The sequence below is a fragment of the Myotis lucifugus genome, unplaced genomic scaffold (genome assembly GCF_000147115.1).
Source record: "Myotis lucifugus unplaced genomic scaffold, Myoluc2.0 scaffold_572, whole genome shotgun sequence".
In the NCBI taxonomy this organism is placed as follows: Eukaryota; Metazoa; Chordata; class Mammalia; order Chiroptera; family Vespertilionidae; genus Myotis; species Myotis lucifugus.
The window spans coordinates 261,483-273,791 of NW_005871620.1; the positions used below are offsets into that span (position 1 = coordinate 261,483).

General features: G+C 42.2%; 1 protein-coding gene across 5 annotated transcripts in view; it reads left to right on the top strand.

Annotated features, from left to right (window-relative positions):
- Positions 1 to 12,309, top strand: part of LDLRAD4 (low density lipoprotein receptor class A domain containing 4) — a 319,552-nt gene that overhangs the window by 261,445 nt on the left and 45,798 nt on the right. Inside the window, exon 1 of one of the 5 annotated variants that reach the window (XM_023745706.1) lies at positions 7,112 to 7,129. The exons of the other annotated variants lie outside the window; for them this stretch is intronic. Coding sequence (XP_023601474.1) covers positions 7,123 to 7,129 — 7 coding nt within the window. The 5' untranslated portion in view covers positions 7,112 to 7,122. Of the gene's footprint in view, positions 1 to 7,111; positions 7,130 to 12,309 lie in introns of those variants that run through there. 5 annotated transcript variants of the gene reach the window in all.

Sequence of the window (12,309 nt, forward strand, 5' to 3'; positions counted from 1 at the left end):
AGCCCAGCATGCTAATTGGGGGAATAGTTCAATAAGTTTAAAGTGATAGGTTTCTTGATGGATTTCAAGTAACTTAGGAAATCATCCCCCTATCACAGGCCCTCCCTTTGGTTACCTTCTCAGCCACGGTCATTCTGAAGTTGCTAAAAGATACTGTGAATTCCATTAGTTCCCCAACTCTGTCTGGATGCAGATGACAGTGCTCGCAGATCTGGAAGGAAAGGAGATTCTGTAGCCTTTTTGCTCATTTTTGTGTTTGCCTTAAAAGATTTAGGGACCCTTCAGTACTTCTCAGGAGGCTTTCTATATCGTTTATTGTGCCTTAATACATACAGAGTAAGAAAACTCGGGAGGAAAGCAGAGAAGGAACTATAAGTGGGAGCAAAGTAGGTGTGCTCAGCATTGTCTTATGTTTTCTAACTTATGCCTCCTGATAGTGCTTCCCAATGCCCCAAGATGACCATTTTTTAGTTAAATCGGGGCTACTAAATCCTGGTAACTGTCACGTGGTGTTTTAGGGCAGCTCATTTGAAGCATTGTTCATCTAGGAGGTAGGAGGGATCATTTTTACATGAATCCTCATAGAGTTAGGCATTTTTCACCAGTTCCTGTGGTAGAACTTCTACCTGAAGGACTTGCATCTTTCTGTACTAATATAGGAGCACAGAGGGTACAAAACAGCATAAATCAGACCTACAGATCCCCAGTGAAGTCTAGGGTGCATGTCTGCTTGCTCTGCATGATAGAGCTGCTCCTCTCTGCACAGGGTACTCCTTATGGAAAGGACAGTGTTCATTTGGGAGGGAATTGTTGCTTCGTAAGGTTTGCTTCACAGTGATTCTCCTGTAAAATTTTTTCTCAAAATTTTCTTAGAAGTCCTAGTAGTATGCTGGGCTAAAGTGAGGGGTTGACAAGACACCCGTTGTAAGCGAACAAACACTGGATTGGAATTCATTTTCCATTAGATTGGGGAGGAGGGTAACACTTTTTGGTAGAAGGAAGCGAGACAGAGAAGCCAACTGAGGGTAGAGAGACTGACGTCAAATTTAATTTTAGATGTTTAGAAACTTCTTGGGTAATGAAGGTGAGACCACAGCTTTAGAGTTTCTGTAGGGAAGAGAAACCAAATATTTTATGGTTGACATGCTCCATCTCATATCCCCATTTCGATATTTTCTGGTCAGTAACTTCTTGAAAGAGAGGCTGCATTTTTTCCCAGGCTGGTATCTATAGCCAGTGTGGGCTCTATAGGGTCCATGCATAGCCGTGGATGGACACTGGTGATGAGGACACTGGTGATGAGAACACCGAAGTAAGCATAATTTGTTGACCATCGATTAGAAGTCTGTAACTTTCAGTCATTCCCAATGCTCACTCCTCTTCACTGATAATCAAGAAAGAAGACTTTAAAACGACCAGATTTGCAAAAGTACATCTGTTATCAAATTTAGTAATGGCTATTCTATCATCCATTATGTTTACTTGATTATTTTTGTATTATTAGAAAGGCTAATAGGAAAGAAAGCAGCTTTAAGGTGAAGCCAGCCAAGACAGCACTTCTCTGGCTCTGTCCCCAGCTCTGGGCAGAGTGACCACTCGCCTCACCATCCACAGTGTGCCATCCATACTGCTGTTTCCATCCTTGTCACATTATGATTAGTACACCTGGACGTCTTCTTCACCACAGCACTAGCTCCTTTGGGGCAGAAACTATGGCATGTTCATCTTTGTCCTCCCAACACCAGTAGCTAAGCCCTCTGAAACATATACGTACAATGCATTGCAGAATCACAGAGTAATGTGGCTCTTCCCAGGGTTCCCTTCCCAGGGTAACCTTCCTCTCTCAGGGTTCCCTTCCCTCGCTGCCTAAGAGTCCTGAGCTTTGACAATGGTGGAGCCCAGGCTGGGTGTGCTTGCTTCACAGACCACTGCTCTCTGAAATGCCACAACTTAGAAGGGGCTCTCCCTATGACAAGTATCCTCAGAATTTTTATAAATTATTGTGAAGTTTTAGAAACAAAGACCTTCCTGCTTCTCTTGAATCAAGTTCTAACAGATTCCAGGCAGCAGTCAAAAGGCAAGAATTCAGAGTTTGAAGCTTGTGTTTCTGGTGGGAATGTTTGTATGGGAGATTCCTCCCTTTTTTGTCTCTTGCCTCCTCAGAGCACAAAGCCTTTTTAGGCAGAAGAGGTGATATATCATCCCAGTTTCTTTCTTCTCCAGGTGAGACACTGCTTATACCTTTAAAAATAAAACTCCCAGAAATACAAAGAAAAGTTTACAGGTGGGAGGTATTATGAAGAAAGTCTTTGGGAAGGATATTTTATCTCCTAAAAGTTACTGCAAGTGTTAAGAGAGTGAATTTCTTGCCCAGTTTCTTGACTGCTTTATAGCCCATCATTTAATGTTCACAAAATCATGTTCTGATAGTTCTGATTTTAAACCCTTCTTATTGGAATTAAAAATTGTTTTCACTAAGCTTCTGAGTTAGATGATAAACGTTGTCCTGGGTTAGTTAAATCAAGTCTTCATCCTCTGGATTATCTGCTCTCTCTATGGCCCTCTAGTAGGCCCTTTGAGCTCAGGACTTCCAGATTTGTTGGGTGAGAAAACAAACACATGATGAGTTAAATCATCATTCACGGCAGTAGCAGGAGGATGTCTGGTGGCAGTGGAAAGTGGAGTGTTAAGTGAGGGATGTAGACAGTGGGGTATCGGGAAGAGGCCCTCAGGGGTGGCCCTTAGGGGAACCTGCTGGCTTGGTGACTTTGAAGAAAGAATTGACAACATTAAGAAAAATGATATGTAGCTTTCTGTGGGAAGGGATTCTTAGCATAAGTTTTAAAAATATGAGATATCATGACACTTAATTAGTAAGTTCTGCATTTAATTTCCTGGTAGCATTTTTTAATTTTATTTTGTGGCTTAGCCTTTTTATAAGTATCTGAATTTACATTAAACTAGTTTCATATTTCAGCAAGTTTCAACCCGAGTGATTTGAAGCAGATGTGATAGTAAACACAAACAGGATTCATAATGGGAAAGCAAACTGTTGGGCATGCCGTTCATGCCTGCATTGACTGTGAAGAAATTTGATTACTTTGGGAAATGAGACTAATATTTCAGTGGTTGTGTAATGGGCAAAAAGGTCATGTTGACCAGCCGTTGAGAACTGAGGTTATAGTACTGAGAGTCTCAGAGAGTGGCTCGTATTGAAATTGCTTTGCAGGCATCTGGGGAGCACCTAGAGATGCCAGTGACAAGCTCTGCTCATCTGAGGCCAGTCTTTTCAATGTGGTGATATCAGAGACCTGGGCAGAGTAGTTATGCCAACTGATGGTCATGGGCACCAATTCAACTCCAACAGGAATCCCCAGTCTGGTGTGCGGTGAAGAAGGAAACTTTGTTCACTGCAAAACAGCTCAATTGTGATATAGCATGTAGAACAGCTTTGGTGCCAGGCCCCTCTCCAGCTAGACAGCTCTGCTGTGCTCCTTGATGCTCTGCTCTGTTCTGCTCTGCTCCATGCTGCATGCTTCGTGCTGTGCTGGTCTGGTCTGCTCCAGCGAGATATCTTTAGTGTTGCAACTCAGCCAGGGAGACAATCTTCAGTCTTTAGTGGAAAGGGAAAGGGTGCTCCCCAAGCCAGAGGGGAGCTGGCTTGTATGGATAGGAGTCCCTGCTGCTGGTCCCTGATTGGTCTGTCCTCATGCAAACGAGGACTCCAAATCCTCACAGTTTGAATGGCTCAAAATACACTGTTAGAATAGAGCTGCTCTGATTGGCGAGAGCTGCACAGCTCCAATTGGATGGGAGAAAACCTCAGTCCTGTTGGTTGAAATAAGATTCCAGAAACTCCTGGCTCAGGTGGGAGAAACACAGTGTAGGCAGGGAGTTCAGCACAGGCTTCTCTGAGAAGTGCAGGTTGTGTGACAGGCCCTTGTGCAGAAATTGCTGCTAGGCTCTGTGTTTTATTGTTTCTGGTGGGAATGTTTGTATGGGATATTCCTCCCTTTTTTAAATTTGAGCCCAATTAGGCACCAAGAGCCCTTCTTAGCAGGCCTTTTTTTTTCCTACCCGGGTTCACATTTATGTTTCTGGTGGTTATAATTAGAAAAAAAGAGCAACTTTTGAGAAGAATCCTAAAAGAAAACATAAGAAATGGAGATTTTCTTATTCTCCAAAAACTAAAATGTGAATTCATTCTTGGGGACGGTGAGGGAAAGAGAAAAAGTGAAAGGAGAGGGGGGCTTTTGTGTGTGATACCTCTGGCATTACAGAAATCCTCTTTAATGAACAAATGGAACCTTAATAAGGAAAACTGCAGGTGTATTATCAGTTGCAATTGATTTGCCGTAAGCTAATTCTAATATAATTTGGTTGTTGAGGTGTGCCTCTTAAGAAAACAAAATGACATTACCTGGAAACAGACTCTTTCAAAGTGGAAAAGCTCTAATGACATAGCACAGTTTTATTCTGAACTTTTTACTTGCTCTTCAGTCCTGGGTGGGCTTTTCTATTGTTAACTGTAAAAATTAAGCTACAAATTGTATCTTTAAATAGAGATTATGCCTGCCTTCCACACCCAAGTGAGGCTGGAGTGGGGGTAAAGAGAGGGGGTCAGTGCCTTTCTATTTCTTTTCTGTGGAGAGAGAGGTTGAATGGAGAGAATCGATCTCTAATAACCAGTGGTTCTTAACCTTTGAGAACGTGATGCAGGCCAACAATTCCCATCTTAGAAGAATGAAAATATTCCAAGTTTCATATAGTTATGGGTTTGCACACCCCCAAAGCCCCCCGTGGACTTTCAGTTAACAGCACTTGCAAACTCAATAGGTGCCTCTTTTTAAAATTTTTAAAATAAATTGGTTGCATCATCTTTCTGATGAATGATCACTTTACTATTATGTTTTCTAATTTCAGTAGCTATTTATATTCCTGTGGAACACCTTGAGATTTCCCCCTTAAATTAGATTGACTAATCTGGGGCCTACTTGTCCCAATATATGAGAATGACTTCCTAGTCTCACTCTATGACCTGCCAGACCAACATTTCTATTTTTTCTCCTTTTCCTCTTCCTCTCCTCTTTCTTTTCCTCCCTCTCCCCACTTCCCTCTTCTGTTTCCCTCACTGACCACCAGTCATCTCCTCTCCTGGTTGACTGGGCCATGGCCTTGTCCAGAGGCAGGGCTCTGGACCTAATAATGGTCTCTGAGGATTTTGTGTTTTCTTGGTTTATGAAACCATAAAAACGCCTTTGAACTATAGCTCTCTTTTTAAGAAAGCCCTTGGCAAAGAGAAAAGCAGCATCACTTAATTATAACAAATTCACTTTTTAAAATAACATAACTTTTAGTTATGAAATTGGATAATTACAGGGTTGCCCATTGGTTGATACCTAGATCTGTGCTCTGTATAATACACTCCTTCTGGTTTGTTTATCTGGTAGTGCAGTTTTTACAGAGGCTTGTCTCTCTGGTCTGTCTCCCTAGTAAACTGTCTGGAACAGTCTAGCATATTTCCAACAGCTGAGCTGCTTGCGTTCTGTCTTTTCTGGGTAGACTCTTTTAAATTCTTTGGAGCCTTCTCTTTGGGAACATAGAAAAGGGACTTATGCAGTTATAAAAAGAAACTAGAGATCATCCAGCTATAAAATTGTATCTTAGCATTAGCCTCTGTTTTGTCTACCACTCATTTTCTATTCATCCTTTTCTAAAGTTTTTCCAGCAATTTGAACCTGGTAATTTTAGTTCTGTGGTTTCTATTGGCTCCCAAACCCTTATCCAGTGGTTAAAAATATAAACGGCAAACCCGGCTTGGTGGGTGTGTGAGGAGACAGGGGCCGAGGACTCACTGCACTGCTGGCCCCTGAGCACTGTGAGCTCGGCTGCCATGTGTGCCAGGACTGTGTGCATGAGATGTGTGTGTGCATGTGTGCTTATATGGACACGTGTGCATGTATGTGTACACATGTGCATGTATTTGTGTGTGTGGCAAAGGATTAGCAGGGGGCAGACCATAGTACTTGACAGTTTAGAACTTTTTTTTTTAATCATGTATTTTTTCGTGATTTATCCACACTGAAATGAGCATGGCCTTTGAGGATTGAAGTCACTGTCACATGCTAGCCATTCAGCTTTAGTCAAGTAACATTCCGCTCAGCCTCAATATCTCCCTCTATAAAAAATGGGCATAGTGATTTCTGCTGAAAGTGCAGGGAAAAACATAAAGCAGTTAGGACAGTGTGTGGCAAGAAGCACCGTTGAGTTGCCTAAGGGGCAGGAAGCTATTGGGAAGAGACGGAGAAGGGATAAATATGTGTCCATCTCAGTTCTGTGTGTCACCATGCTGAGCCCCGAGTGGGCATTCTGGCAGCATAACGGCAGTTGCACAATCAAAGAATTATATCTCAACCTGCCTTTGAATGTGAATTTCAGAGCCCATGTAATTCTCTCTCAGGTGGTTGTCCTAAGACCAGCAGTCAGGCCCGGCTAAGATAGAGGACTAAGGGTGCAACTTGTCTGCTCTGCTCTCTTCGGTTCCTGTGAGTGGGTGTGATGAGGCATTTGACAACATGTTGTTTTCAATACCCTGCACCCATTGGCCAAACACCTGCATGGCGGGCAGCAGGCACCAGCCTGAGCCTGTGTATTTGCCATCCTTGCCCCTGTGCTTTGCTCCTGAACGGCCCACCTCCCACATGGCCTCATTCATCTTAACACTTGTCTAAATAACACTTGGGTATGTTTCACTGCCAAAGAATTCTTTTGGATTTTTGTTGTTGTTGTTTTGTTTTGTTTTTAGATTATTTTACCTGTACTATAGACTGAGTTCTAACGCTTATTTTAAGATTTACTAACTAACCAGAGTGAGCTAGTTGCTATCCAAAAACTAGTTGCTTTTGTGATATTATCATTGAATTATGTAAATATACTATATATAACTTAAGATTGCAAAGTGTTTCTTTGGTATGATCCTACTTTTTAAAAACAGCTCTATGAAATAGGTGGAGGAAATACAGTTTGTCTACCTTTGCGCTGTGAGGTGCAGGCAATATGGCCAACTGACTTCAGCATACCCAGCTCCTGGTGCAGGGCTGGAACTGGACTCCTGCCCTCCATATGTTTGGTGAGTGCCTTTTATTGCTGAGCCCTCTAGGAAGGATGTGGCCCAGGCTCTGCCTTTCAGATGCTTAGAATCCAGTTGGTAGTTCTAGAAAACATAGGCTTGGGAACCTAAATAAGTTGCAAAAATAATGTTTTATTGGAGTTTCAAAAATAAAGTAGTTTGGCCCCTAAGATATTTAGGGGACATATTATTATTATTATGACTTTTTAAAAAAATTATTATCACTTTTAACTGAGAATGAGATTTTAAGAGACACTGTTATTTGCCCAGAGAGACACAGAATACAAGAGTAGATGGCATGATCTTAGTGTGGTTTTCATTTATTCATTCACTTAATAAGTGGTTTTTGGATGCCCATCATGTGCCGGGAACTGCTGTGTCATTGCGGGTACAGTCTTGGCTGTCACATAAGTCCTTAAGCAGACCATGCCTGAGGCAGGTACTCCTACCTCGTGGCCTTGCTGGCATCGTTTTGTCATTGTTTTCTGGCATTGCTTTGGCTTTCTTTGGGGCCTTCTCTCAATTCCACAATTCTAGTGTATCTCCGGGCTTCATAAATGTTGTGCTTAGAGAGAATTCTACTTGTAACCATTTTATGCCATTCTCTGACAACTGGGAGTCCTTTCTAATTCCTGTTTCTTACTCCCTGAATCCTGTCACTGTACTTCCTGTGTATTTCCATAACCTACCCTCTCTACCTGTAGCTCATGGCTTCCTCTCCTCTTCCCTCTAGTATTGCTATAGGCTACTAACCCATCTCCCTCTTCTTCTCTCGTCCATTTTCCTCAGAGCCCATTTTAGACAGAGCTCAGCTGAGCTGATGCCCACACTGAATCCCATAACCCACAGGATCTGGAGTCTGCAGCCACCTTCTCTAGCCTTTTTGTACTAATGCCCTGACCACATCCCAGCGCTTAGAGTTGCCCCAGACACACCATGCTTTTTGTCATCTCTAAGCCTTTGTTTCATGGTAGTCTCTCCCTTTGGAACCCTGTACCCTTCTCCCCTCCTTCTGTATCTGGCTAAATATTCTTTATCCCTGATCAGATTAGTGGCCACCTTCTCTAGGGGGCCTTCTCAGCTCTCTTCTTCCCACTAGCTAGGAACTTCTCTCTGTTCCCACTGGGGACTGTGATATCTGAATTACGGTCTTTGCCGATTGGTTTTAGCTATCAGCTCATGCCCTCCTTCCACAGCAACTCCACGTTTCTCTGCAGAGAGGAACTCACCCTGTTCTCCCCAGTGACTAGCCCTGTGTGGTGTTCATGGAGCTTTAATGAATGGGTGGCCCCCTGGGTGGCCAGAAGGAGGGATCTCTCCTCATACCCATTTCTCATTAACTCTGGACCAACCGGTTACATGTATCCACTTCTTTCAATTCTGTTTAATTTAGATTAACTTTAAGCTAAGAGTATGCAGCGGGGAAGAAAGCAAAGAACGTGTCTGAGGATAATACTGCAGCAAATGCCTTAGGAGCTGTCTCCTCGTTCATTATATAACCAGGATACATCATCATTGTCTGTCTAAATCCCTCTGAGCTCTCCTTCCGAACGAAGTGATTAACTTCTGTTATAAACTTTCTCTTGTTCGGGCTTCAGGCTTTGTGCTGGCCTGCTGGCCCCGCAGCTTTCCTGCCCATGTGGGCACTTAGATTGTCCTCATCCTTCGGTTCTACTGCCTGGTGAAAAATGAGATAACGAGGACAGAGCTTATCTTGCACACGTCTGAGCTGACAAATATGGCAGCCTCTCAGCTGAAGGCGAATGCAGACGCGGCCGCTTCCCTGGCTGGAATAAGAATGAGCCTCGAGCGTGTCTGGTTCTGTTGCCGATAGTCAGATGCACATGGCGTGATTTCCATAGCACCCAGACAGCCCGCGTCCCCAATACACCTGTCTAGCCAATGCTTCGGCTCTGCAGGAGAGAGAGCAGGAGTTTGCCATGGGGTTCATTTCTAATGCATCAAGAGCCAATTTGTTACCAGCTCTCATTTATATCTTTAGTGGTGAATAACGGTGCCTTCTGGTTTTAGTTTTTAAAAGGGGCCTGCCTAAGCTTTTCATGTCAGGTTGAAGAGAGGGGAGAAGAAACGGATTATGCCTGACAATGGGGATTAGCAGCCTGCTCCAGGTGAGGGATGTCCACACTTATTAACGCACTAATGAGAAGGAAGGGTCATTTTGATGATTAGTCTTTTTGGCAACACAACTTCTGCCCCAGATTTGATTAAGCCTCTGTACAGACTTCCTCTTCCAGGAGATTATCTTTCAAAAGCACATTTGGTTTCCCTCCCCCTTCAAAGCCCATTAGGAAAATTAAAACATTTAATTTTAGTGATGAATTTTACTGATGCAGACAACTGCTTTCCTAGATTCTCTCCGAATGTAAGCACAATTGCTACACCAACCAGTCTATCTGTTACTTAACACAGGCTGGTGTTAGGTTATGTGGCGATTGCAGATTCCTGGTAACACTACATGACAGAATAATAAGTTCTGTGTTGAAAGAAAAATATCTCAACATTGAACCAAGCCAGGGGGACAAATCAAATAGGAGAACTGAAAGGTAGCTAATATCTGCAAAATTACTTCTTTCTGAATGAACTTGTCCATCAAACCATCACATTTCCCTTGCTTCTTCCCTTTAAGAAGCTGATCAAAAATGTGTGTAATTCATAAGCTAGTTAATACCGAATAGCTGATGAATTAAAGTGAATTAAAGTTGAAAGTGTGACAAAGTCCTTGAGGCTGAAATTACTCTTACTTAAGAGGTGAAAAAAAAGGAAGAAGATATAGTAAAGAATAAAAGCTGAGAAGGATTCTGAGTCACAGTTAGCATTTTGTCTTTCTCCCACAGCCAAATGAAGTCAGATTATGATAGCGATTTTCCCATTATAAGGGAAGCCTCAGAACCCTGAAATACACACACATGCACACAGTCCCCTTCTTTCTCCTTTTTCTCTTTCCCTATCTAGATATTACGTAGTATCTCATTTCTTGTGGATTTGTTTGACCTCTATTACTATTTAAAAGAAAAAGAAAGATGCTCACTGAGTTCAGGCAAAACAGACAATACAAAGTAAAAAGAGAAGAAATAAGAACATCAGCCAAGGAGAATTATTTTTCAAACCTAGAATGTAGAGAAAGTGCTTTTATATTTCATTTCAAAGTTCTAAAACCTAAAGATTTCAAGTAGGAAGGTTGCAGTATGACTTCAGATAAGAAAAGGGTTACTTTCTTAAAAAGTTCTGTCTCACATTGCACATTCGACTGCACAAGGTGGAAGCCCGGGAGTTTGTGAGAGTTATCTGTTAGGACTTAAATAGACTGTTGCTTTTTATATCCTTCAGATATGACAGAATGCAAAACTATGTAACAGTCACAGTCTAATGAAAATATTATGAAGTGTATTGGAGTGATTACTAAAGAACTGGCTGGTTGCTTTAACTAAAATACCAGTAGGAGAATTAAAAATAGAAAGTTCTTTTTCCCCCTTCATTATTTATCAATACCTCCTCTAGCACCGAAATGCCCTTCTGACCACAGTTTTTCTGTGACATTCATGCTGGTTTTGAAATGATGTAAAGAGGAACTTCATTCCCGCAGCCAAAATAACATGCGAGGGGGAAGAGTAGAGGGAGGGTACAGTGTGATCAGAAGTAGCGTTTTCTTTCAATCCTTCAGGTATTTTGACTCAATATTCTTTTTAAAAATTTCTTTCCATTAACATGGATATATGTTCTACAGTCTCCCTTGTGGGTGGAAATGAATGCTGAGTCACAATGGAGTGTAAGTAGGAAACTCAAATACAGAATGATCCACATTCTAGTGCTATCAGTGGAATTCTTGAAAAAAATGAGACCTGCAAATGAAATGAGCAGAAATGAGAGATGTTAAAGAGAGAAGAAATTGATTCAGTCACAATATTAATTTTAAATAGTAGACGGCTAAAGAAACATGTTAAAGTGCATCAGAAAGAGGCCCTGGTTAGGAAAATGGGCTGTCTTACGTTGGCGAAGGCTTCCCCGGGTCTCCGTTCCCAGACAGCAGTGGTTTTCTTCTCAGACTCATCGGAATCAGACTTCATGTGACAGGGTTGTGATTTTACAAGGGTCCTTTTCAGGAAATTATTTCTCATTGTACAGGGTTTTTGTTTTTCCCCCAGAATGGGTTAGTTGAAGATACTGTATACTTTCCAATTCTGTGTTTATTTACAACACATCTACACACTCATGCACACATGTGCGCATTCACAAATGCACTCTAAAATACTCAAGGGTCTAACTTTCAAGTCAATCTTGAAACAGCCTGGACACCTAAAAAAATGGGGTGTACCTATATGCATATGTGTCCCTGTAACATTCCATCTACTTCAAACGACAACAGGGATTGCAAGTCCAGAGTCATGGGAATGAAAGATCCAGAGAAATCCAAGTGCCCAGGAAGCTGGTAATATCAAAACATTATGTGTGTATTCGTTTTCTTCTTGGAGATTTTTCACTCTTAAAATGCCTCAACTTCCCCAGGTCAACAGTTCTCAAACTCTAACAGGCACTAGAATCTCCTGGAGGACTCCGTAAAACCCAAACTGTTGGCCCCACACCCAGAGTTTCTGATTCAGTAGATCTGAGGTGGGCCTGAAAGTGTATCTCTAACAAGTTTCCAGGTGATGCTGACGCTGATGTTGATGCTGCTGGCCCAGGAACCACACTGAGAAGCACTGCCCTAGGCATCATACTCCAAAATTCTATTCGTGTTAGATGGTCTTATGCTCATATATTTGCACATATTTATTGAGTGCTTACAGTACCAGGCACTATGTTAGTTGCAGGGAATCTGAGAAACTTACTGTCCTGGCCTTTATTGAGAGCAGTTAACTGTTCATCATCCATCAACCACATTCACCCTCAGCCTGCCTGCAGGGATAAGGTGAGGACTAGCTAATTCCCTAGACCTTAATTAGCTTTTGGGGTGGAATGGTTCAAGGCACAACAGTTCCAATTACTTCTGCCTTTCTGTGTTAGACCTCTTTCCCTCCTCCAGTAGACATGGAGGTTTTGCAGAGTAAACTCTCCCTTGGATAGCTGGATCTTTGGACAGATCTGTAGGTCCTTGAATCCCTTCTAGGGCCAATGCCCAGGCCAGGTACACAGTGGGATTATTTTTTGCCAATATTTAAGAA